Here is a 26,236-nt window from a genome sequence, read left to right on the forward strand (position 1 = left end):
TTCCAGAATGTAAAGGGGAAGAGGCAGCTGGGCTGGACTTGCTGTTTGCGAACACCAGGTCTGCAGAACTCCAGGGCAAACGTTATAGGACTTTTATTTTCTTTATACAAACATACAAGACACCTCTGCTGCCAAAACTACAACACAGAGATTTAGGAGAACAAAAAGCCCTCTAGAAAACGCTTCGTTTTTACAAGCATTTGAAAAAGAGGCGGCTAAGGGGGGTATGCTTGGAAATACGCAGTTGAATCGGAGATAACCATCACAGAAGCACCACCCAGAGTAGGCCTCTGAGTACAGAGTTTAAAGAGAGCCATGTAAAGCTGCTGAAAGAGACCAAATTAAAATACCACGGGAGTTAAAATAAGGTTTTAATCTAGAACACTTCCATAGAAAAAAAAAAATCTCAAATAAATTGAAAGATACGTCCTTGTTACCACCTGTGTACACCCAGGGGTTCCAATCACTGCACCCCACTGCTCTGATACCTATGTATAACATAGGAGAAAAAGAAGCAACTTAGTTCTTCACCACGGGCTTTGGTGGATTGAAGATCAGACCCTCCTATTACTATTACCGTTACTTTATACCCCAATTGCGATCTGCTTGCTTTAAAGTAACTGAAGCCCATCTGTATTAAATTACAAACTCATTTCTATTTACAAGTCTAGTCTGAACCACAAACCAAACTCAACTGTTTTGAGGAAAAAAAAAAAAATCTAAAAGGCTTATGAAAAAAATACCTAAGCGGACAGTCTGAGATCTTAAACAGGAACTTGGGAGTTCCTTCATTTTTGCTACTGGTACCAGTAGCTTGCTTCTGACGGTCAGTCCACTCTTTAGTCAAAATAAATGGAAAAATCGCACTTATCGGCATCAGGTAACAAAGTCCTCCCATCGAATCCTCCCGCTTGTCCAATTCAAAGCGAGCACAGAACATCGCCACCTCTAATCTTCCCTGCCTGTTTCTGCCTTCCCTGCCTTGTAGCCTTTCACTTTACAGGGATTCCTTGTAGACGGTGAACAAATCACCCAAGAAAATCTGACAAAAGTAACTCTGTTTCCTTGATACAAGTAATCCACTCCTGAGGCTTGGCCCTGATGGGTGAGAGACACTGCAGCACTTGCAGCTTTTTTCAAATCACAACTGGAACAGGTTAGCTCCCGCTTGGTAGAATCTATGGTGTCCAGTTCAAACAAAGAATTATTTTTCCTCTTTGCCCTTAGTCTTTCTGTAGACCATCTCTCGAAAGCTTGCAAGGATCTTATTCTCTCGTTTCCTCCTCTCCTCCTGGTTGAAGGATGCCAGAGCTCTCTTTTCGTCTGCGCTGTAAATCTGGTTCTCTTTACGCAGACGCACAGCTTCCATTCGGCGATGTCTGCGGAGGAGAACATTGTGCACATCAGCATGGGCAGAGGGATGTAATGCCCCATCACGGCTTCCATCCATCAACTGACCTGAACGTTTTGAGGGGCTTACAAATAAAGATACCTACACTAGAGAATCCAAACTGCACACAAACCTTCCCAGGACGGAGCGTGGCAGAGACAGAAACTGACTTCTGGGGGTGTCTGTTCTCAGGCAGTCAGCCGGAAGCCCCACCTACCCCCAGGGTGTCAGCTGCTGGCTCACCAAAATTTAAGAGAAATTCCTGTTGGACTCATAGAGAAAAAAGTGCAGCCATCCTCTCACACTTTGATTTGTCTCCTACTGAAGAGCCAGCACATCACCACTGCTGTCCAAACACACCAGCTTTGAGCGACCTGACACAAGCATTTCCTCATTTGAAATACCAGATAATTAGAAGTATATTACCTGGAAAGAATTTTTGCTCTTGAGGAGAAAGCATCCTTAAAAAACTCACCATCTATCTATAGCAGCAGGGAGTTTAGTGTAGATTATTGCAAGCACTCAGAGCACCTTCTCTTCCATGCTTTCAACTAGAGCTTGGAAGCAGCCTTCCGACCGGCCAACAGAGGAAGCAGCTCTTGAAAATTTCACTGAACCATTACCATCATCAAAACCATACCTGCTGCCACTCATGACATAACCAGAGCTCTCAAACGATGCGATCTCTTCACTGGTCAAGCCGATTTCACCTCTCCGGGGTATACGTTTTCCTGCTTTTACGTACTCTGCCATTGCTGCACCTTCACCGGGCAAGAGGGCATGTCCGTAGCTTAAAAAGAAAAAAAAAAAAGCGGTGATTTCAGTCAGTCTCGAACAGAGAGCGCCTGAGCTAAACATCCAGCTTCCCTGTTCACTACTTGCTACAGCTGCATTTTTAAGCACTTTCTTATTCTTTCCCACATATTGCCCTGTTTCTTCCTTGTGGCTAACCCTAGCAACAACATCTTAAATTACCAGTTGAATCCATTCTGATTAAACAGTAGTGAAGACATTATAAAGTCACAATACTGCAGAGCATTAGAATAAAGGCATCTTACAATTTATTTTCTAGGAATCAAGGCTAAAAAGCATAAAGCAGACTTTTCCACCTGAATTCAGGCCAGGGTAAAGGCTAGCACCACTACCGCTTCTGTCTGTGAGTTTCTGGCACAGCATTTCTCTGATGCACACCATATTGCTATAACAGTCCTTTTGAACAGTAACCTTCAGGCTTGATTTACTCGATTTGATCAAGGCACCATCAGAGCTGGCTACTCACTTCAAAGGCCTATCATCCTGAGATGCGTGAGTTTTGGGAGCTTCTGGTCCAATCAAGCTATCAGCTTCTGTATTTTCTGCAACAATCAAATAATGAGGAAGATTAATATTGTGCCCGTTGTTCTTTGTTATCGGAACAGTTACACAGGTCAGCAACACCTAACAAAGAATTCACGAAAAGGACACCAAGAATTTTCAATCCAAGTTTAAGGTCAGGTGAACCTACTTGATCTCTCAATCCAGAGATCTTCCCCTTGAAACGTTTCGTCATCAGAATCCTCACTGCTTGAATCACTGGATTCCTTCCTGCTCTTCTTATTTTTCTTTTTCTTGTACTTCTTCCTGTGATAAAGCCAAAGACAGACAGGCTATTTACCAAAATTTAAGATAAAAGAAAGTGTCTGGAATCATACTCAAGTCATTAGTTTCTCAAGGCAACTTCCACCTACGGGAAGACCGGCTGTCTGCCTATAGATTGTTGCTGTTTCATAGAAAACGCCTTACAGCAAAACAAAGACGATACATCCACCGTTATGCCTTTCATATAGCGTTAGAAAGCAGCTCCCTACGTTTGCAGCGAGTCCTCTATGCCGCATGGTTCTGTAGATCTAAAGAAAATCCATCAAATTACGATTCTTCGATAGCATTTGTAGCCCTAATTAAGGGAGTGCTCAGCCTTCCTCGCTACCTGCTAAGAAAGCGGTGCTGCCCTCTAGTCAAAAGCGGGTGGAATTACATACAACAACCTGGAAACTTACTTTCTGTTCTTCTTTTTCTTCTTCTTGCTCTTCTTTTTATCTTCATCTGAAAAAAATAAAGTATATATATTATCAAAAAGAGATGATTAGCTATAACTAAGTAGTCTACTGCACTGTGAATAACTAACTGCCTCCACCAGAATGGCTTAGTACACAGCTTCTCAGAGATGATTTGATGTTTAGGTACCAAGTAATACTGAGAAAGGGTTAGGAGAAAGCCACCTGCAGTATTGTTCCGTACGAGAACATACTGAACATATCTCTGGCATGAGACGCCCAATGGATGCTGAATTCAGAAATCCTATTTCCTGAGGCCAGACCGCAAGCACTCAAGGAAAAGGCACTGCAAACCCAGCAAGACAGTGAAAGAAAAGAACACCGGACTGATGCTGCAGCGCTGTGATTTCAGAACACCGCAAGTGTGCGACAGAAGCCAAAAGCGTCGCTTTTGCATTCAGAGGAGCAGGAGGAGAGCTCTCGCACCATGCGCATTAGCCGAAACCCTCTTTTCTTACCACTGGAGTTCTGCTCAGACTCCGACTCACTGTCGCTGTCCTCAGAATGTTTTCTGCGTTTTCTTTTGGACGCCTTCCGCTTTTTCTTCTTTCTTTTCTTCTTCTTTTTCTTTTTTTCCTCTAGAATGTTTTTAAAAGACAACATTAGAGAACAGGCAAAGATCATCTAGCTCCATATGTATTTCCCGATCTTCCCAAGGCAACGCTCTCCTTTGAACTGGAGCCCACCACACTCGCTTCCACCTACCAAAGTCAGCGAACCTCTTGCAAGCAACAACAGCAGATGCTAGGCTTTGGTAGCTTCCCATTTTCGAAACGAGCTGTGTAAGCAAAACAAAATACCTTCTGAGCTGGAGTCTGAAGAACTACTCTTAGATTTTGCCTCTTCATCTTCTACCGGCGTATGCTCATCGGAACTGAATAAAAATAAAAGTTTGCTATTTAAAGTCTGTTTTGTAGTATTCAAGATCAAAGGTACACAGACGACCAAAGACACGCCTGCAGATTTTGAGTCAATACTTGCAACAGAGTAAACTATTAAACAGCTGATTTGCAGCATGGGAACTGCTTTCAGAACCACAACACCACCACAAAGGTCACCTGATCTACAATAAATCACATCTTGCGTAATTGGCATGTTGGAATTATTTGGGGGGGGAAGAAGTAAAGTAGTAGTCTCATCGTGTTGATTCAGAAATGAACCGACACAACGTGAATTGTGGCAAAGGGACTAGCGTAGGGATAAGACGTGTTTGTAAATTCAACTGACATATAAGCACTATCATAAAAAACGGAGGGAAAGAAGAAAGAATATGCCTTACTCGGGGTCAGGAACCTTTGGTGACAGTCCCCAGACTTCAGGTGCCCCCAGTTCTCCGATCCTCTCTCTCTCATTGAGTCTCCTGTAACGGAAAACACCCTCGCTGAAGCCTAGGGTGCTATACCCTGCACGTCAGCGTTTGAAGTCTGCTATTTGGTACCATTTCTAATCGCCTAAAGCAGCTACAGTAAGGAGAAGAAACAGCCAGCGGCCTGGGAGCCAGAAGCAAACCTCCGGACACTGCCGAGGAGCGTCGGGTAATGGGTGTTAGCACCCTTCCAGCCCAGCCCCGGCCCGGCCCGGCCCGGCCGGGCGCCCCCGCCACCCGGCACAACGGCGGGGAACGCCTCACGCGATGCCCGCCGCAAGGAAAGGCCGAAGGGGCTTAAAGCGCCGGGCGGCGCCGCGGCACTGCGACGCCAGGCCGTGAAAGGGCCGTACAGAAACGGGCCCAGCCGCCTCCTCCCCGGGAACGGCGGGCCCGGCACCCTGCCCTCCCCTCCCCGGGAGCGCCGGTTCCTCCGAGCGGAGGGACGGAACCGGCGCGACAGGCCCTACGGAAAGCCCCGGGCAGGCGCAGCCCGGGGCCGGCGCTCGCCTCTGCCGCAGGATCTCCTCCTTCTCCTTCTCGTAGTACTCGGGCCAGGCCTTGCCGTGGTGGTGGCCGTGGTGCGCGGCGGAGCGCGGCCCGCCGGGGGTGCGCTCGCGGGAGCGGGACCAGCTGCGGCTCCGCCGGTGGCTCGGACGCTTCAGGCCGTTGCGCTCGCGGGAGCGCGACCTGCGGCCGCGGCGCTCGGGGCTGGCGGCCGGCGGGCTGCGGGAACGCGACGCCGGCGCCATGGCGGCGGGGCGGCCGCCGCGGATGAGCCACTTCCGGGCGGCGCGCGGCTTCCGGCGCCCTCCCGCCCGGGCGGGGGCGGGCGGCGGGGCGGAAGCGGGGCAGCCCCGCCCGCGGGGCGCACCGCCCCACCCGCCCGTGCGGCAACACGGCTCCGCGGCGGCGGCGTTCCCGGCGGCGGCTCCCTTTGTGCTGCCGGCGGCGAGCCAGCCCCGCGGCGGCCCCCCGGCGGCATGGACGCGCGGGCAGCGGCGGCGCCAGGTAAGGCGGCGCGGGCGGCGGCGGGGGGCCGCGCCCCGGGGGCGGGGAGCAGCGGCGGGCGGCGGCGGCGTGGGCCCGTCCCCGCCCCGCCCCGCGGGCTCCGGCGGGCAGCCGGGCGCGGGGCCGCGGCCGGGAGCTGTCCAGGGCGGCCCCGGAGCAGCACTGCCCGGCGGACAGCTCACGGCCCGCCCCCTCCGCCGGGGAGCAGGCGGGGAGACCCCGTTACTCGCCCTCCCCCGGACCCCGCGGGGCTGCGGGCGCCGGGGCTCTCCTTCCCCGGGCACCGGGGCCCAGCGCCGCCCGGCACCTTCACGGCCGGTTTTTGAAAATTAAAAAATACGGCACCTCCCAGACCGGCCTGTCACGGTTCTGGCCGCCGGTCTCGGTGGCAGCACGTAAGGAGCACCCGAAACAGCAGCGATTTGGGGAGAAACTTACACGAGTTATGTGTGAAGATAAGACGCTCACTGTCCTCCTTCTGTGAGCGTCCTTCCCCTTCAGGGTGCCAGCTTTGAGCACTTGCAGCGGTGCTTTCTTAAAAAAACCCCCAAGTTTCTGCTCTGCCCTGGGAAGCGCGGCATAACGTTGCTGGGCTCCTGCGAGCCCGGCGTAAACGGGGCATTTCAGAAAGCCCGTGCTGGTTTATGCTGCCTAGAAAAGATGTCTGAGTATGTCGGTCTCTTTTTCACAAATGAAATGCTATTTCAGTTCCCAAACCTATCATAAGCAGCATAAAAAAATCTGTAAGAAGGAGGAAGCCTGTTTAAATTGTGTATTATCTTGGGTGCGTGTAACCACATGCAGAACGGGGACGGAAAAGGTGTTACCAGCAGTTTGCGTGTGTGTGTGGTGTTACCGTACCCTGCGTCTGTCTGAGGACAGCCCGGTATCTCCCTGCTGTGGGGCTTTGTGAGTATTTTGAATATCGGGGACTACTGCTTGCCTAATTAAACTAGATAAGGCTGTCTTTTCAAAGGCTGTTGTTTTGATCGGCGGTAGGGTCATTTGAATGAGACAGCTGGAAGTCTGCAGTGGCTGTATTTTTGCCAGCTGAATCCGTACTGCATGAATTACGGCTCAGTGACTTTGTCTCTCTGAGCTTCCAGCCTCAGGAAGAACCTGAAACCGCGGGTGGTCCTGAGACTTAGCAGTCCGTGTCCCCGCTCTCCTCACAGGCTGCCCGAGTTCGTTTACCCCTGTGGTATGTGAAGTCAGATGTCCCCAGGAAGAAGTCCAGGCCACTGTGTACGCCCAGCGCTGGTTACATGAGGTCATGTCACCAACCCATGAGAGGGATGGAAGTTGCTGGGCCAGACACGTAACGTAGGGACCCATCCACATGGCACGTAAATGTACCCCTGAGGCCTTCGTGAGGGCATGTGGCCCCCCCTAGCTTCTCCCCCGGGATCCCCCACAGCCGGGGCTCAGGGCTAGCCCCAGAAAGGGGTGGAAGACCCTGAAACGTGGCCGGCGGCAGCGTGCTGTGCACCGGAGCCTGGGTTTACTGTGTGCTGACGCGGGCTGGCTGAGGAGCGGACAGGCAGGGGGTTTCAGAGGCACTGAGCACTGCAGCGCTTGGTGCAGCTGGCTACCAGCCTTCGGTTGTACTGAGGCAGCTCTCATGATAAGGCCACTCACGTCTGCACCCGAGGGTCTGTCTTGGCAAAATCGTGACTAAAACATCTACCTCTCAGGAGCACTCTGCACCTCTGTTACTTAATATTGTAAAGTCATTTGAAGTATTTTTATACACAGGTCATACAATGCACATATATACAGTACGTAACAGCATCTACAACTACTAATGTCAATAAAAAGTATCACTGGACTTTAAATTCAGTTATATGAGGCTTTATATAATGGGATTGACAGGAAAAATACTCTCTGAAAATTCCTCGAGGCACTAATGGTGGAAATCAGTATTTTAGAGTCCTTCAGAAGCAGTGGTGGTTTGTTTGAAATTCCACAGTGGAATAGTATTTCTGTCCCTAAAAGTAGTCTTAGCTAGGATAACTGTTGAATTTTGATTTTACTGAAGGGCCTAAGGGGAAATTCACTGTCCTGTTTATCAAATTTTATTTATTTTAATGTAAAATACATTTTTTCATGACAGAGAACACTTCTTTGTCTCTCAGATTTGTCAAGTCTTTAAAAGAATTTTCTGTTCCCGCAAACTGTATTTTTAAAAAAGAAGAGAGCTCTTCAAATTGCTTAACTGAAAACTTGTTACTGAATTGCGGGTTTTTTTTTTTGTCTTCTCACAAAAGCCTACACATAACTTCTTTAAATTTGTACTTCGTATTTTCAGAGCCTCCATCCCAGTTTTTTTTGATCACTCCTATGCATCAAAATAAAAGTTGCTATTGTCTCTTACCTATTTTTTCAGTTCCAAGAACACCACGTTTAGTTCTATGTTCTAGATGTTTCTCGTCAATATCTTAGATAAAATGGTTCTTTTAATTTGTCACTATATAAGTTTTATGTGAGTCAAATCACCAAACACTTTCTAGGCTTATCTAAAAATAAAAGAGGAGGACCCCCCCCCCCCCCAAACGAAGAGGTGCATGCTAGACAAAAAAAAATTCACATTGAAATTCTGCATTCAGGTGCAGGAGGACTGAGTGGCAGCTTCAGTAAAATTTTGTAAGCTGGTCAGAGCATTAGCTCTGCCCTGACCATGGCAAGGTGACAGTGGGGTTCAGATTTTTATATCCGATATAAGAAGTTGCCATAGAGAGAAGCTTCTGCAAAAAGGTAAAAGTCAAGGAGATGGTGCAACTCTCACAGCTAGACCAGCATCTTTTAAATTAGCCAGCATTTCTGTGCCCAAGGGTAAGCAGTTCAAGCCTGATTTTTGAGAACTGATGATGCTTCAGGAGCAGGGCTCCTTCCAAATCAGTGCTCATCTTTAGCTGTAAATTTTCCCGTTAGTTATTTAGAAATGAGATAGGCAATGAGAAGAAAACTCCTTAAAGCTGAAAGATGAAAGGCTAAGAAATGGTTTAATTTGGATCATCAGACATTTTTGGAGGAGAAAAAAGAACACTGGATTATACGTTAAAAATTAAAATGATTATAATGTTATTTTCATTTAAGATAACCTCCTATGTAAAAATTACTAATAACCTGTATCAAAGGAGAAAACATAATTGAAGGGTTATCTGAGGAAGAAAAGCCTACCTTTTCCCCTGATTATTCTTTTCTATTATTTATTCTTCTTCACTCAACTCTCTGGAAAAACCTATAAATAAACAGAAACCGGCTTTGTAACATTTCAGATCTGAAGGCTCACTTCAAAAAGGCACTTCGGCTACTAGCTGTACAAATACAGAGAACATGGCAGGTGATTTTCTTGCTAGAAGGGCTCATAAAACTAGGCAGGACCATTTAGTTGCTGATAGATGCAGTGAGGGATTGCAGTCGTTTGTGCCAGTGACTGTAGCCTGTTAATGTTTTTGGTCAAACTTGATAGAAGGACATTTGTTCCTGGCAAAGTTTTTGAATCTTAAGAAAAATCAAGAAACCCCGTGGTTCAAGTCTACAAAATCCATAGGAAAAAAAAAAGGAACAGATCAGTAACTGAAGATGAAAAACATCTTTTATGATCTTGGTGCTCTTTGAGCATTCATGAACAGTGACAGTTTCCAAGAGACCGCATTGTGGGTATGTCACTTTGATGACCACATGTCGAATGTGCCAAGAGCTGCATTTTGTCAAAGGACTTACGTCTGTACAGCTCCTAGCGGAGTCTAACACGTGCCACTGTGGTGCAAAGAATACAAAAATGATCCTGCAGTGCGAGCACGGGTGTTTAGGCTTAGGTTACGGGAGGTTTCCTCGCTGTTGCGCGGAGGTGCCAGCTGCCTCAGCGGTTGGCACAGCAGCGCCAGCCTGGTCTCTACCCCCGGGAAGGAAATGAGCCGCCGCGGGAAATAACCTGCTGCCATCACCTCTCCGCAGCCTTATCCAACACGGTCAGACGTAAGGCAGGTGTTGGGGGGCTTACTGTGGGCTGCGCCTGGGGCAAGAACAGGGTAGTTGGGAGCCCGGCAGGAATTGTCAAGGCCGAAGCGAAGCCCGTGTGCTCGGCCCTCGGTTGCCCAAGGCCTCCGGCGGAGCAGGGCCGGCGACTGGCAAGGTGCCGAGCTCCCTCCCGGCAGTGGCCAACACATGAGGCCCTGGGGCCTGTAACCGGCCTTCGGTGCAGCTGAAGGCGCCGACACGAAGGGGCGGGGGAGCGGTGACCCGGACGCCGCCTGGGGCTCCTGGGAGCCGCCAAGCACCTCAGCCCGCTACGCCGCTACCGCGGCCGAGGCGCTCCCGGCGCCACGGGAGCGGGGGGGAGGTCGGTAGGAGGCCGGGCCGGGGGAGCCCACGGCAGGCACGGGCACAGCACGCCCTGGGCGGCCCAGCCCGAGGCCCCCCGCTTGAGGCGCCTGGAGAACCGCCCCGCCCCGCCCCCCGGCCCCGAGCGCGCCCGAAGGGTCCCGAGGCCGTTCGGCTCGGGAAGCCGAAGGGTGACGAGCGCGCTCGGGCGGAGCGCGGCGGCCCGCAGGGGAGGGCAGCGCGGTGCAGCGCCCCCTGGCGGCCGCGCAGCGGGGGCGGTGCCCGCCCAGCGGGGGCGGTGCCCGAGCCCGAGCGGCGGCGGCGGCGGCCGGTGCCTGTCGTGCGGGGAAGGGTGGTGGGTGCTGGCGGCCGGAGCGCAGGTAACGCGGGCCCTCGCCTTCCTCCGTCGCGCCGCGGGCTGCCTTCCCCCTCCCGCCGCCGGTGGGGGCCGGCTCCGCTCGCCTCGCCTCGAGCAGGAAGCGGCGGCGGGCACGGCCTGGCCGCGCGGAGGCGGCGGAGGGGCCGCCCGTCAGCTCCGGCTGCCGCCGCCGGGCCGCTCCCCGGGCCCGCCGCCTGTCAGCGCCGCCGCCGCTCTGTCTCGCTGAGGCGGGGCCGCCCGCGAAGCACCTCCCGCGACGGTGCCCTCCCCGCGGCGTCGTCTCTCGCTCGAAACGCTCGTTTTCATGGTAAACTTCGCCGGGGGCCGCGGGGGGAGCCGAGCGGTCGGCCTGGGAGGAGGGCGGGTTGTGCTAAGACGTTCCGCGGCCGTCATCGGCGCGGCGGAGCGGGGAGGCTGGCGCTCGGCGGCTGGGGGTCTCGGCCTCTTCATCTCATCCTGCCCTTCCAGGCGCACGGAAGTAAAGTTTTACGAGTAAAATTAAGGGCTTACAGCTTCTCACTCGCTGTTCGTGTATTTTGATGTTGTTTTTTTGCATCTTGTTGGGGGGCATCGAATCGGAAGTGCCGATAGATGGATTAGTTTGACTTTGCAGATCTTTTTTGTTACCGTGCTGCCTCAGTATCTCGGTTTCAAACACCAAGCAACCTTGCAAATATATGAGGAGGAATTAAAAAAAAAAAAAAAGTTTCTTTTTCTGGGCAAGGCAGTGAAGTATCAGTAGCATTTTCATTAATCTCAGTTGACTGGTGATACACAGCTGCACAGGTTTTGTTGTCTGGCCCATAAATAACCTGGATGTTATCGGGCTTCCTCATAACAATTTACAGAATATTTTCACAATTAAAAAGAAATCTCTAATAATGTTTGAAGCCTTTTGAGGGACCTGAATCTTGCCTCTTCTTGGTTTTCAAATTTACCTTATTTGCTGTTGGATCAGATAAGCAGTTGTTTCTCTGTTCCTCACCTGGTAAGAAGAGAGGATATATTCAGAATTGCGCATGCCTTGTGTAGAAGGTGAACGGACAAATAACAATAAGAAACAAGTTTGCGGAGTGCTATAGCATATAAACTTATGAATAGTATTCTCAGATTTGATTTTTCAAAAGAAGGAATAAACAGTAAATGTGAGAACTTTGTCATGCAGTTAAAACCATAAATCTGTACTTTTACTAATTTGATGCCTTTTACTTTCTCTTTGTAGGAATGGAGGGGAAAAAATTGATTTCTGCAACAGACACACAGTATTCTAATGTGCTCCTTCAGTCTTTGAATGAACAACGTGGCCACGGACTTTTTTGTGATGTTACCGTCATCGTGGAGGACCGGAAATTTCGAGCTCACAGAAACATCCTCTCGGCCTCAAGCACATATTTTCACCAGCTTTTCTCAGTCGCTGGGCAAGTGGTTGAACTGAGCTTTGTAAGAGCAGAAATTTTTGCAGAAATTCTTAACTATATTTATAGTTCCAAAATAATCAGCATTCGATCCGATTTACTTGACGAACTGATTAAATCAGGGCAGCAGCTGGGTGTTAAATTCATAGCTGATCTGGGCGTACCTCCATCTGAAGGAAAAAACATGCCAAGCGAGGTCAAAGACGGTGCTTCAAAAACTTCAACTTCTAGTCCAGGTCAAAAGGATGCTGAAACACAAGTACCTGTAATAAGGCCAGAGAGTCAAGAGGTAACGGATGGGATGCCGGTTATAACACAGTCATTCTCCTTACATGGCATAGAATACGAGCCTACAAAAATTACAGTGAGTGATTCAGATGATGAGGATGATGATGTAATTTTTTGCTCCGAGATTGTTCCTCCAAAAGAATGTACTAAAGATATAAATGCTGCAACCCAGAACCAGCCTTGCCCAAGTCCAGCTGGAGTTTCTGACCAAAAATCATGTGGCCGTGGTGGCTCTCCCCATTTGACGAGCACCACAGCAGCTCAAAAACTCACTTCATCTGCTAGTCAGCTAAGCCCAAACCAAACACAATCAAGTGCCAAATCACTTGTCTCTGCAACACCGCAGCATTTGACTCCTAATATCATTGTGCTAAATAAGCCTCTACTTAACTCGTCGCTCGGTGCCAGCTCCTCGCATCAAACACATGTGACTCCTACAATTAATTTACTTGAGGAGAACCAGCAGCCATCTAATAATGGCTCCTTAACTGAAGTGGAAACAACTGCTGTTGATGATGAAGAGGTTGTTGAAGATGATGTCGATATCATTAGCTCCTCTAGTCCTGGTTCAGTCAGCAGCAGCTCTTTGGTTCAGCAGCCCTCTATACCCAAGGCAGCAACCACTGAAGGATCAGGTGTACAGAAAAAACAGGTTGTTACATTTTCACAAGAGCCATTTTCTAAACCTGGAGAATTTAAAATAAAAATCTCAGATGTCCTTACTGGAAACAACAAGGAATTCAGTTCAGGTATAGCATCAAAGCATGTGGCAGAAGGGCAGAAAATCATAACATTAGATACAGCAACTGAAATAGAGGGGCTATCCACAGGCTGTAAGGTTTATGCAAATATCGGTGAGGATACGTACGACGTAGTCATTCCTGTAAAGGGTGATTCTGAGGAAGGCGAAGCCAAGCTTGATGAAACTCCTAAAACATCTGCTGGTGATTCTCCAAACAGAAAACGCATGAAAGTAAAGCATGATGACCATTACGAGCTCATAGTGGATGGAAGAGTCTACTACATTTGTATTGTGTGTAAGAGATCATATGCGTGTCTGACGAGTTTACGGAGACATTTTAATGTTCATTCCTGGGAGAAGAAGTATCCGTGTCGATATTGCGACAAAGTTTTTCCTCTTGCAGAATACCGTACAAAGCATGAAATTCACCACACCGGTGAGCGAAGGTACCAGTGCTTGACGTGTGGCAAATCTTTCATCAACTACCAAATTACAGCCTCCCACATAAGATCAGTTCATAGCCAAGACCCTTCTGGAGATACCAAGCTTTATCGATTGCATCCTTGTAGGTCTTTGCAGATCAGACAGTATGCGTACATTACTGATCACTCAAGCAGTATACCAGTAATAAACGAGGGTGGAATTGTTTATCGTGTTGGCACAGGGAAGGAGGGCACTGAAGGAACAACATCTAACCCTCCAGCCAAACAAATTACCTGGGATGACATTTTCATTCCACAGGGAAATGAAGCAATTTTTAAACAAAATCCATCAGAGGGAAGTACTGAATTTGAGTTTGTAATACCGGAATCTTACTGAAACGCATTAAATGCTGGAAAAAGGATTCAGTGCAGAAATACTGCAGCTGTTTTAAATGAGCTGTTAAAATCACTGTAAATCAAATGTTAAAGTGAAAACAAGTTAACTTGTTCTACCAAGTCATCAAATGGTAGCACTTGGATGGATCATTAGTAGCTGCAAGTGATTTGTGGAAGCAATTAATCTGAAAGTTTACTTGAATAGAGAATAAGTTATTTCCAAGGAGCTGGCAGTGTTTTCTGGTATGTTAATTTTGATCGAAATGTGGGGATTTGTAGCTTGAAAAGGTACAATTTCTTCTAAAGAGCTAGAAATCTTTCCTCTAAAGTAATTGAGGTATTTCCTGTACTCATGCTTACTCTGTAAACCCTTTATTTCATGTTAGCACTTTAATGCTGAATTGTGTTTAGACGTTAATCAAGAAAACAGATTTTTTCATCATAGTCTCTTGAATATGGAACTATTTTAAAAAAAAAATCCCACAACTCATATTTATTTGCGAACAATGCATTACTGCAAGGGTGCAAAATAACTGATCCAGTACTTCGAAGTAGTGTATTTTTGAACTAGCATCTTAGTTCTGCTTTTATAAGCACTGTGAATCATCTGTCTTCATGCAAATAGTCTTGCCAACAAGAGAGACTCAGTTAGGGCTAACCTGAACAAACTTTATTTATACTTGGCAGTACGGTGAGCAGAGTATTCAGTGTCTGGACCAGTATATTTTACTCTTTTTGCAACGGGGGGGGAAAAAACCCCAAAACCACAAAGCTCAATAGTGAAGAAGCTTAGAATACTGAGGAAGGAGATAATTTTGCCTTTTCAAAGCTTGAGGAATGTTAGGCTTTCTTACTACTGGAAAAGATGCCAGTAGTTAGTTTGGAATAAAGTGCTGTTCCTTTTTTTGCTCTTCAAGAAGAAGGGTTTCAGTCTCGTATCTTAAAAAAAGTAGTACTTATGATAAAAGTAATACTTTTTTTTTTTTAGCTGAAGGCTTTGAAATTTACTTCTCAAAACTATGAAATAATCTAAGTGCTGTATCGGTTTAGCACTGAGACTGCTGAGGATCTTGTATGCCTATTTGGCTAGATCTTTAAGTGAAACAGGGATTTGGATTTCCCCTCTCCCCTTTATAGGGTGTGGAAGCACGAGGACTAAACCAACACTCAAAAAATACCCTCTATCCACCATAATCCAAAGTATCGTTTCTCTGCAGTTGTCTAGTTGTCATCTGTTTTCAGTTTTGCGTTTATTATATTGTCCTTTTTTTCTCCTTACAATTGGTACATGTTTCGGCACTTAGAAGATAAATTAGATGTCCAGCTTGAACAGGAAACAGTAGATCTGAGAAAAACAAAGAGCTGTTTACTGGAGTCATAGTTTAGCATTTCAGATGTAGTCACTTGTTGAATTTTTGTAAATGGTAATATGAAAACTGCTCAAGTTCTAGAGATGACTGAGAAAGATCGTCGTGCATAGTACTACTTAGTTACCGTAACCTTTCACTGCTTGAATTACGGTTCAAGGTTTTTCTTTTCTCTTTCATGTTTTAAGTAAACATCTTGATCCTAAGACCTTCAAGGTAAGGGTTTTAGACATACAGTACTCTAGACAGAATGACATTTCAATGCTAAATTGTTCAAATACAACTTGAGCTATAAAAAAAGGGTACCAGAAATCTGTATGAGTAACGATGGGAGAAAGAGGAGGATTTGTTTACCTTACGCATGTAATGCTCAGCACTTCTGTTTTGTAGGCCAAGAACACGATACACATGGTTATTTTCAGATCAGATTGCCGACCCCTTTGAATATAATGGGGTATGCTTTCCAGTGTTACCGGTTGGATGTTAGAATCCGAGATGGCGTTTCAGCAGTCAAACATCATTCTCACGAGACATAAGTATTGATTGCCTGTATTAGCACGGGTGGCTCTGGCGTAGCTGGCTGCCTGCTATATTGAGACTTCCCGAACTTTTTGACAAGAAGAATACAATGTTATTTTTGTTATTGACATGATACATCTGGAATTAAGCATACATTGCAAAGTGTACATTCAGTAATGATTAAACGTAATGGCTATCAATATTTGCTGCTGATATATTTAAAACCTTAAATTAAACTGTGCCTACTAAAGGTCTCTTTTTGGAGGAAAACTGGAAAATTAGGGCTTTGTAACTATTTTTGCTAGAAGACTCTTGCTTGCATGTGTCTCAGGGTCTTCAGTTTTCCTTGGAAGTGATTTTTGATATCCAAAGTCCAGAGGTCATGTAAAGCATTTTTTAATTTCACTTCCAGTATTTATTGGTTTGGAAACATGTTTAAATCCATTCTTTTAAAACTTTTTATGGGGCCATGAGGTTTTATATTTAGATTTCTGGCTATTGCACTTATATTTGGGTTTTTGTTTGTTTTTGTAAACACTTAGCTTCCAGTTTAACTTAATGAAAAACCTTATGTAAATATTAAAAAGATTGGCTTTGGGGTAATGGACGAAAAAGATTGAATCTGAAAAAGCATTTATATAAAAATTTCAACAGAGTATGGTAGCAAACCTCACAGTCATTTATATGCATATAAAAACATTAACGGATCTGCTGCAAAATATGGTAACGGTGGCTGCATCCTCACTGTATGGTTTCTTTGGGGATTCATACCATAGCATTCCAGTATGTGAATTAAACAAATATTGAAATTACAATTGCTTATTTATTTTGTACTGTTAAGGCATGCAGCTTATAGTCGTCAGCTTCTGCATCTTTTTATATACATTGAACGCTGGGTTCTGCAGCTATTGCCTAGGAACTGTTCCATGTGAAACATTTATCACTTTGCCAGATCTGTAATGTATATAGCTGTACAGTCTTTCCTTAACATACTTTTTAAAGTTGTGTTCTACTTTTCATTAATCAATACTTGATATTAGTTCTTAGAGCTTTCTATGGCAAAAAAATAAAAAAAGTTTAATTCTAAAGAAGATGTAGCATGTTTCTTCTTAATGACAACGCAGCTTCTACAGTCTAACATGTTAGATTACCAACGGTTTGTAGCTTCCTTTTCCAGGTCTTTGGGAATAGCAGGGAACCCCCTGCGGGGGGGAGGCGTTTTTATTTGGGGCTTAGGTTTTTTGGTGGTGTTTGTTTGGAGGTTTTTTTGTTGGTTTTTGGTTTTTTTTTTTGGTTGAGCACTTTCCAAGAAAGCGAATTAGCCGAAAAACTCTACTGTGTATTGTGAGCTGAATGTTGTGGTATACGCTTACCCAGAATAGGCGGAGCTGCTGTGGAACAGTCTGTCCAACTACTATGGTCACTGCAGATGAGCTAGAAATGAGGAAGAACATACATAGTGACCAGTGCAATGCACCTCAGCTAACTCGTGGTTAGGGCTCCTCTTCTTACCAGGTTGCGGACCAGTTATGATTTGGAAGAGTTGGATTGTTGGTGAACCATGGCTAACGTGGAGAAAATTAGTTACTTCATGTAGACTTAGTACAGGTAAGGAATGCAATTTAATAAGTAACATTATCAAATGAAGTTTTAGATGCCTTTATCTCCTTGGCATAGGGCTTCCACCTTCTTCTGCTAACATCAATGAGCAGCTGATATCATCAGGATAGAATTAGGCCCAAAGTAATACAGTAATCATGAAAGTAAGTAAAGGAGACACTGACACTGCACTGGCTGGATTATTTGCCTCTGTGTTAAGCAAAAAATCAGCAGTAATGACTTTACAGTGATTGAAGTCAGGGCACCCTGTTACGTGGGTAGAACTGCAGAATTATGAAGTGTGGGGGTATCTGGGGCTTTTAAAAACAGAACTTTTAAAAAAAGAAAAAAAGGTGTCTCTGGCTAACCCTGGTAGAAACACCAGTTTCCAATGTAGCAAATACAATCTTTTGGGTGTTTTCTTTGGTTCTGGTTTGGTTTTTTTTTAAATGCACGATGCCATGATACTGGAATTCCTCAACTAACATTAAAGATGCTTGTAAAACAGGGAAGTTGCTAAAATGTAAAATGCAATTTATAAATGTTTACAAAAGTCACACAGTTTTATTTAACTTTGGTAAAGTAATAAAAGGGTACATATGAGTCACAATCTTGACATTCTTGTAAGAAATGATGAATACAGTGCAGAATGTTGCATTTACATTAAACGCTTAGTTTTACTCAAGCAGAAGGAAACGGGTAATTCAACAGAAAATCCCACCAGTAATTTTTTGAATGTGAAAATGGACTTGTCCTTTTATAGTGAATTTAAAGCAGCAATGTAATTTTTGCTTAAATATTCCTTAAAAAAAAAAAGAGAATTTGGATAATTTCCAAATTACTATTTCCAATTTCAAAATTTCCAAGTTTAGTATTTGTCAACTCAAAACCAATGACACAATTATTTCCTAATTGTTTCCCTGCCACTAAGTTACGTTCCCCTCATGAATTTCTTAGTCCTGTCCTGTAGTGTCCCCTAGTCCTTCTAGCCCTATTTAGTTGACAGGCACAAATGGTAGAGTATGTTTGTCAGAAGTGGGACACGACTGTTTGCTTTTATTTCAAAGATGGAGCGATAAAATGTTTTCTGATATTAAATTAATGTGCCCTTCTGATTCTAGTTTTGTGGGGAGTTTTATCAGGAGAAGTACTGCCTATTTTGAAATTGTCCATGATCTCTATCAAGATTTACTTCAGGAAAATGTAATATAAAATGGATGAAGCCCTAGTATATAAATTTATTTCCAGTATGCAAATTTATAGGAGCTGCACTTCAACAATCTATCGTAAAACAAAATGTCACCAGGATATGTTCTGCATACACTACTGCTTTAAATCCCATGAGTTGTATTCCCTTTTCCAGCCATTTCTTTGTTCCTGGAGAAAAGTTACGTTTGCTTCTGGATAAAGTGTCATCCTTTAGCTTATTAATATACTGACTAGTATTTGACAGTGGAAATGATAAGGTTAACACATAGCCTAGCCTAAAGGCTTTGCAAATGCATAGGATCAAAACTAGCATTATAAAGTGTGGGTGTACTTTGAAAAGTGAGATCAGAGACTTCAGTGTTGTTTTCCATTTTGATAGTATTTCTTTTTTTTTTTTTTAGATTAAAGGTGGAGAGATGCCACAGTTTAAAATCCAACTGGATTTCCCACCCCACCCCCCCGCATGTATTCCATTTTTAAATTCTGAAAACTGGATTTAGCTTTTGGGTACCTTTTTGTCTGCATCAGTTGAAAGTAAAGGTAGACCACTGAAGATTAGTGTCAACAATCTGATGCCAAGGAAATTAAATCTTTAGGAGATAAGGAGTAAAATGTCAATACCTTATCTTTATCCCTGAAGTAAGCGGTTGAGAACGCTCAGGTCGAGCAGCTCAGATCTGAACGCTGTCATCTGAAATCACTTCCTGGAGTAGAACCACACTTTACAGGACACTGTGTCACATAATAAAGCTGACCACCTTTTGTTATGCAGGATGCATGCAAAATCTGTTGGAATCTAGATCAATCAGCACAGTCATCAGCTGAAGATTAAATGAAAGTCACAACAATAATTGCAAATTCCTATCAGTTTCATCCTATATTACAGGGTGTTGAATTTTATCCATGTGAGACTTACATCTTGGAGAACTAGTAGTGGATATTCCTTATGTGCAGCCCGTAACACAGCTACTAAAACAGTGCTTATTCAGGGTGCTGATTCAGTCCATTAAAAAAGTTAAAAGTACAAGCTTAAAAAAAAAATTCCCAACCAAACAGAAGGGGAAAAAAAACCCAATAATGTTTTCACTGCACTGTTTCAGTGACTTGTGGACAGTTCCTGATGCTCTTTATAGGAATGCAACGAAGATTTAGGCAGTGCAACCACCCAAACTGTTTGACTTCAGCATTACTTAGACAGAATTCAGAGACAGCTGCATTTCACCTTCTATCTTAAGCTTCCTGAAATAAAAACAGCTTGCCCATTAAAGCTTTTCCCCTCAAAAAAGCAATATTCCAATTGTTTTGCTAGACATACATGAAAATACCCTATGACGTTACCTCTTTTCATTAGTGTTAGAGACACTGTCACTAACTCTAGCGGTTCCCCCCAAGATTTTTCCAGTGCATGGGCTGTAACCAGCAAGTGATGTGAGCTAGGTTCTGTGGCCCCAAAAAATCCCAGCAACTGGAGCCCCAAGGCCAAACAAAACAAGCATCAAGTCGAGCTGTCTGCATGCATCCTCACCTTAAACAGATTGATACTCGCTGGCAACTATTGATCTTGGCTACCCTTACTTCAGCTTGGCACAAGATGGAGTAAGGCAGACCCGAATCTATCATCTGTTTGTATTGCTTTATTAAAAACCAAGGACTATGTGAACCTCGCGGTAAAACAAGGAGGCTGGAATTTAGGCCACCCACTACTCACCGACACTGCAAAACATCAGCAGTATGTCCCCTTCCTCATTCTCTATTGTTAAACCTCTGAAATAAGTCTCGCAAGAAAGAACAATCCAATCTAATATTTGTATTTGCAATTATCTTCTGTATCTACCCTCCTGCTCCCTCCCACAGTAAAATATAAATACAAAATGTTCACAATTATTTCAATGGCAAATATTTTTTTTTCTTCTTTCCCACATTCTTTATGGTGTATAAGGTGGTGGCTTTTCAAAAGGTGGAAAATACGGTGGCGAGTAACGAGGCGGCGCATTAGAGGACCACATATAGCTGGGAGATGGCGACACTGACTGGGGGTCATCAGAGAGGCCAGAAGGAGTGGAGGCTGGAAACATGCTGGAATGCTGCAGGGAGACAGCAAGAAGGCTGTAATGTAAACACTTCTTAATGTAAAGGACCCTGGCAAAGCAATACTTCATTACCAAGCAGTACAAAATTAACATTTCAAGGCTCACTTCTGCAAAACATATGTACATAGAAATAAGTATTCAAATAACTTGTTGCATTCAAGGTAAGCACAGTCTGTAAGTAACAGTTTTGCATAATGAGACTCCTTAAACATAAAACTGAAGACAGCATTTTTTTTTAAAAAAAAAGTTCTCTCTCATCACTTCTCCGTACCTGCTGCATTTCACAGAGGCTGGACAACTGAAAACTGACGAGTCTCTCTCAAATCTTGGGTTTCACACATCAGCCAGTAGCAACAATGAACAGGCTGCAGATAATTTCTTTTTACATTACTTTTTCTCTTCATCACAAATAAAAAAACCCCAGAAATTAATGATAACAGAATAATTTATTCCTTCAGTAAGTAAAAAGCTTGAAAAGGTGGAGAAACAAAATCTGTGCGTGCCTGAAGATTCATTTCTGCTCTCCAAAATACCTTTGTTATCAAAAATACCTTAGGTCTAAAGCCTGAAGTCATACAGTGCTGGCGCTGTCAGAGACCTGCGCACAGGCTGTGTTCTGTCCAGAAACAGGCCAGACAAATAAGCAATGAAATACAGTCACTTGCATTCACTCCTCTGGCCACTAATATACCATGGTTTTATCCCCGACAGTCATGCTGCGCCCTGTGATGCCGTTGGCCACTAATACACTGTGGTTTTATCCCTGACAGTCATGCTGCGCCCTGTGCTGCTGTTGGCCACTAATACACCGTGGTTTTATCCCCGACAGTCATGCTGCGCCCTGTGCTGCCGTTGGCCATCTGGCCCACCTGAACAAGCCATCTGCAGAGCGAGCAGTGTTGGACGGTGCTTGGCTGCACCGCCGGCACGCTGGAGCAGCGCGCCTTTCTGCTTTGGCGCTCAGGCACCACGCACCCCTTCACCACCCTTTGGCTGCGGGCATGGACTGCAAATCCCAAATGTGCCCGGCTTAAGGCCCCGGCAGAGAGAGAAGCATGAGGAGGATTTGCACTGTGCTGCAAGGGGCGTGGGAGTGCATGCCGAGGGATCCACGCCAGGGGCAGTGAGGCCGAGCTATACGCAGTGGTGACCATGTACAAGGTCCGAGGCGACCATGTGATTTTACCTTTGTGGGTGGAGGGATGACAGACTCTGCAGTAATAGCAGGTTGTTTTCAAACAGCATCTTTTTTGTGTCACTTCCCTAACACCAACCTGTGACGGTTTATTAAGCGGATATGTAAGACCACGAAAGCCCAGCCTGCTCGAGGCCCTCACAGAAAGCAATACAAACCGTTCCCGTTTCAAACAACACAGCAGCTCTTCCATCATGCCCCAGTTCACCTAAAGCCCAATGCGTGGGAGCCCCCGGACTGCAAAGACATTTGGAAGGGCACCGCCACGGGGACACGGCGCCGGTACTCATTAGCAAACGCAGCCCTGGGTTTTCACCATTACAAAGCGCCTGCGCCCAGCTGCCTCAGCCACAGCCACGAGTCCTGGAGGAGAGCCGTCGTGGCTGCAAGCAGGCCTGGCTTGCACCGACTGCAGGCAGCAGCCTGGCTTTGTTAATGAAGCCGGCGGCTGGGAAGATGGCACTAATTCCTCTTTCGACAGGGGGTGAAAAGCAGAGAAGGCCATCGCTCGCCTGCGTTCTCTCGTCAGAGCCAAACATGGCTCAGGGTCTGCAGAAGTCAAAACGCCGCAGGACTAGACGTTCTCACCCTATTGCCCCCAGCCAAGCACACAGAGTGAGGAGTAAGATACAGGCACTACATCCACCAGTGCCCTTTCCTCCTGCCAGTTCCCATCATGGCCCACTGCAAAGGTCTGCTGCCTTCCTCACCACAACCAGCTGGGTGGAGCGTCATTAGCAGTGGCTGCTGCAACACCCATCGGCTTGTGCTCCTCCAAAAACCAGAGAGCTGGGTCTGCCGTTTTAGAGTTCTGCGTGCAAGCCAGGCTCTTGCAGGGGCACAGGCTTTCTTAGAAATTCTGGAGTGTTGGTTTTTTTTCCTGTGAAAGATGTGTGGGATGAGTGGGAAGCACTGACTTGGCCCGTTCTTGCACCAGAGGGAGTGCTGCCTTCGAAAGGGATTTGAGAGGCAAGGCTGGGCTTGCTCCATGTGCTGTAGGATGGCAGGGGAGAAGGTGTCAGGGTGGTACAGACACTGCTTGGGTCACAGTAGGGCTCAAGGCAAGAGAGAGTCTCCACAGCCAGAGGCCTCAGCTAATGCTTTCCACGCAGGCCCTCAAGTTCCCTGGAAGGTAAGCAAGGCTCAGACTTGGAATTGCATTTGAAGGAGGGACTTGGCTATTTTAAATTTAGATTACCTCAATTTATGCCCAGCTTTTGTGCCAGCTCCTAAGCCAACACCTGTGCTCACAGCAGTGAGATACAGAGAGACTTTCATCCATCCGGCTGAGCTGTAAGCATCAGCAGAGCCCCAGCAGTACTTCTAGTTGAAAAGCAGGGCAAATCCACCCATGCTGAGCTCTCTGCTGGTACTGTGGCTACAGTACAGACAAACCCCGAGCTAAACAGCGCTTAGTACCAGCTGAGATGAGGACTTCGCAGCAGAGCTTGGTTTGGTATGCGCTGAGGTTGACATTTTTGCAACTGTAAAAAGTGATACAACACTAGTGACTGTCCCACATTGCATTAATCTCAAAAATGAGTCACAAATTTGTATAAATAAGTCCTAGAAATTCTGATATAAGTGTTCAAATGTTTCTAGGAAGCCCTGACAACAGTGTTGTCTAGTGGCACTAGCAGGAAAACCAGAAAGGTTTAGATTCATGTTACCTCTAACGCATGGCTCTGATGAGGGAGATGGTGGCTATCACAGAGCACACCTCTTAGCTGATGTCCAAGACCTTAAGCTCTTGTTAATAAAAAAAGTCTCCAGCCCTGATGGTTGCAAAGAAAACGTATGATGTGTTAAGTTAACATCACCACTGTGGTAACATCCACCTGACAGAAGAGCTGAGGAGGAAATGTCCTCATCTGCTTCAACAAGTGAAAGCTGATGTTGACAGCAAGGTTCACATGAAATCACCGTTTCCAACAGCACAGCTCCATAACTCAGAAGAGGAAGGGATGCATTACAGCAGAGGTGATGTTTGCAGGGACCGTTCTTAGACCAGCTGAAGCGCGTGGAAAAAAACCACAACAGAATAGCTTTTCAGTCAGTATATGTCTTCAGGAGCTCAAATAGCTTGTTTCCAAAAGCTCATCTGTTTCTCTCTGACATAGCAGTTGGCCTAATAAAAACTAGCACCTGAACACCTCGCTTTGCCTCTATCCTCAGAGCACTGCAGGTGCCAGAGGCAATGCTTATTTTTAATGTGGCCTCTACCAGTGAACGACGGGGGAGGCAGGCAGCAGGTTCTGTTGCCTTCTCTTCAAGGACAGCTTTCAGGAAAACACTGCCTTAGTAAGAGAGAGCACCACCAAGGACCAATGCCTAGTAGGAAAGATTTGGTATTCTCTGCAGGAACAGGAAAATTAAACTGTGTGAATGACAGGAAGACAGGCCTCCGGAGTCCTGCGGACCGGCTGGATTTAACCTTGCCGCTAAACACGAAAACATCCTGTAACGTTCCCTACCTGAAAGTCGTATGCGGAGTAGGGAGGCAGGTGAGGAGTGCTGTGGTAGTAGGTGTTGTAAGATGTCACTTGCGGCCTTGAGTAGTAGGACACCGAAGGGTGTGTGTTTTCAACCGTACAGTTCAGAGTAGGGAGGGAAGGAGTCTGTTAAAACAAAAAGAGAGAATCTCAGGCTGCTAACCAAGTCACAGAAAGCTGACAACTGAATGAAAGCAGAAACGATTTAAAGGAGCACTGTGTGTCTTTAGAGCTCAACTCTGCCGGATTAGCAACCGGCAATCCGGTTCCCTCTTAGGCAGCAGGTGAGTCCCGAGGTCATTTCATTCCTCAGCCACCTATTGTTTCCTCTCAGATTTCACAGAACAAGCTGGCAATAGCCCAGTGCAGCCAGTACTCAAACGAAACAACCGTTCAGATTGCATCTTCACGAGTAGGAGAACGAATCCATTAATTTTGATTACTTTGTTATTCAGTGCATTTTGAGATCAGCATATTTCAACTCCTTTTGTACTGCTGTTCACAGACACTTCTATACATCTTTTTTTTGCAGAGGTTTACAGGCTGTCTGGTGTGGATCAAATCTCAAAAGGCCATGATGCCCAGCTGGGAATGTGTCTCCTGTTTTGTTTGGGAAGATCTTGGTGAGCCTGAAAAGAGTGTAGAAAAGTTCAGAGTTCTGAAATAAGGCACCCTTAGTGCAGGGCCCAAGATTAGTTTGTAAAAAAAATGTACTGCCAGGACAACAAATGCTCTTTTCTGGGTGTCTCATTTTATATTATTCTGAATGAGTTGCAAGAGACTGAAAGAAAAACCCAAACTTATCTGTTGAATGTTCATTCTCCCCATTGATTTGTCTTCTGCAGAACAAAACTGTATGGAAGGTAACAGGCAGCCTGGTTAAGTGAGGGTATTTCAAAGCTCACGTTGTCAGAACAGCATTTTTTTCATTATCTGAAGCTTGCAATCTTTCACCGGGTTTTGGTCCCCAGTTCACCCCTCTCAGATTCTGCATCATGAAGAAACTAGATGGGAGAGTTTCAGCCTAACAGGGCTGCTTAAACAGTCTGTAAAGCTCAGAACCCTACTACTGCTATAAAATCAACAATTCATGAGCAACCACCACACATTTCCTTGTAGAAGGTCAATGCTATGAAAAGGAAGATCAATTCTTAAGAGTGAGCTGATTTTTATTCATCCTGGTATTGCCAACACCTCTGAGAAGGTTCCTTTTGAAAATACAATCTCACAATTCTGTTCATCTTTTCTAATTGTGTTCAGGTGGTGACACCAGATCAGAAAGGTGAATCATTTCCACTTTCTCCTTACAGTTATTTCACACCCTTCTTTCCAGCCTGATTGCGGTGATGCATAGATCATTTGCACTGAAATACCAATAGCTGTTTTCATGTTATTTTTAAAAGGCAATTTGCCTGATTTGTTTTGTTTAATGCACAGAGAAATTGGTGCCATCTTACCATGTCTTTAAAGCCTCCAAGTATTGCTGCTGTAATGATCCCTAGGAATAGCCCCACTATGTTCAGAATCGTTGCCGACCAAAGCAAGTGGTAAAGGTGGATGATGTCCTGGCAGCTGCTGACATCAATGTATTCATAGTAGCCTCCAGAAATCTCTACTCTGCTAGATTAGGAAAAAACCAATAATAATGATAAAAAAATGCACCACACATCATAAAACCTAAGCACTTCTGCTGGACAGCAAAATGCATTCTGCAATTTAATGATAGCCTGGACCTAACTACCGAGGGAGTGGGGATAAAGCCTGCTAGATCCCATGCTTGTGGCATCTGAGATCTCCCTGCATGACAACGGCAGAAGACGGTTTGATCTGTTGTGAAACAAGGAAGTCCTGCAAGGCCTGCAAATACCCAAATGACCTTGAGTCTGAATCTGCCTCTTATTTCTATCATCTGAAATCTCCACAGACATCCTGGAGGC

The 26,236-nt window shown here is 45.6% G+C and overlaps 3 protein-coding genes across 8 annotated transcripts in view; 1 reads left to right on the plus strand and 2 right to left on the minus strand.

Annotated features, from left to right (window-relative positions):
- Positions 1–986: 986 nt before the first annotated feature.
- Positions 987–5,601, minus strand: NKAP (NFKB activating protein). Its single transcript, XM_076347293.1, has 9 exons — positions 5,360–5,601; positions 4,763–4,843; positions 4,284–4,357; positions 3,942–4,061; positions 3,427–3,472; positions 2,895–3,010; positions 2,670–2,745; positions 2,031–2,180; positions 987–1,379 (listed from the first exon to the last, which is right to left on the minus strand). Exons 1-9 carry the CDS (start codon positions 5,599–5,601, stop codon positions 1,205–1,207), a joined length of 1,080 nt encoding a protein of 359 aa, XP_076203408.1. The 3' UTR covers positions 987–1,204.
- A 199-nt stretch (positions 5,602–5,800) lies between these two features.
- Positions 5,801–16,805, plus strand: ZBTB33 (zinc finger and BTB domain containing 33). Of its 3 annotated transcripts, none has more exons than XM_076347294.1 (2): positions 5,801–5,860; positions 11,788–16,805. In XM_076347294.1, the coding sequence occupies exons 1-2, from the start codon at positions 5,833–5,835 to the stop codon at positions 13,827–13,829; spliced, it is 2,070 nt and encodes a 689-aa protein (XP_076203409.1). In that variant the 5' UTR covers positions 5,801–5,832; the 3' UTR covers positions 13,830–16,805. The 3 variants fall into 3 exon arrangements, with proteins under 3 accessions (XP_076203409.1, XP_076203411.1, XP_076203410.1); XM_076347296.1 differs by lacking the exon at positions 5,801–5,860 and adding an exon at positions 10,514–10,566; XM_076347295.1 differs by lacking the exon at positions 5,801–5,860 and adding an exon at positions 10,734–10,872.
- Positions 16,806–17,847: 1,042 nt separating this feature from the next.
- The window catches only part of TMEM255A (transmembrane protein 255A), a 29,513-nt gene continuing 21,124 nt past the window's right edge, over positions 17,848–26,236 (minus strand). For 3 of the 4 annotated variants that reach the window (XM_076347299.1, XM_076347297.1, XM_076347300.1), the window contains 3 exons: positions 25,757–25,919; positions 24,282–24,425; positions 17,848–20,606 (listed from right to left, as the gene is read on the minus strand). In XM_076347299.1, coding sequence (XP_076203414.1) covers positions 20,448–20,606; positions 24,282–24,425; positions 25,757–25,919 — 466 coding nt within the window. In that variant the 3' untranslated portion in view covers positions 17,848–20,447. The remainder of the gene's footprint in view (positions 20,607–24,281; positions 24,426–25,756; positions 25,920–26,236) is intronic. The other variant, XM_076347298.1, reaches the window with a different exon arrangement.

The sequence above is a fragment of the Aptenodytes patagonicus genome, chromosome 9 (genome assembly GCF_965638725.1).
Source record: "Aptenodytes patagonicus chromosome 9, bAptPat1.pri.cur, whole genome shotgun sequence".
In the NCBI taxonomy this organism is placed as follows: Eukaryota; Metazoa; Chordata; class Aves; order Sphenisciformes; family Spheniscidae; genus Aptenodytes; species Aptenodytes patagonicus.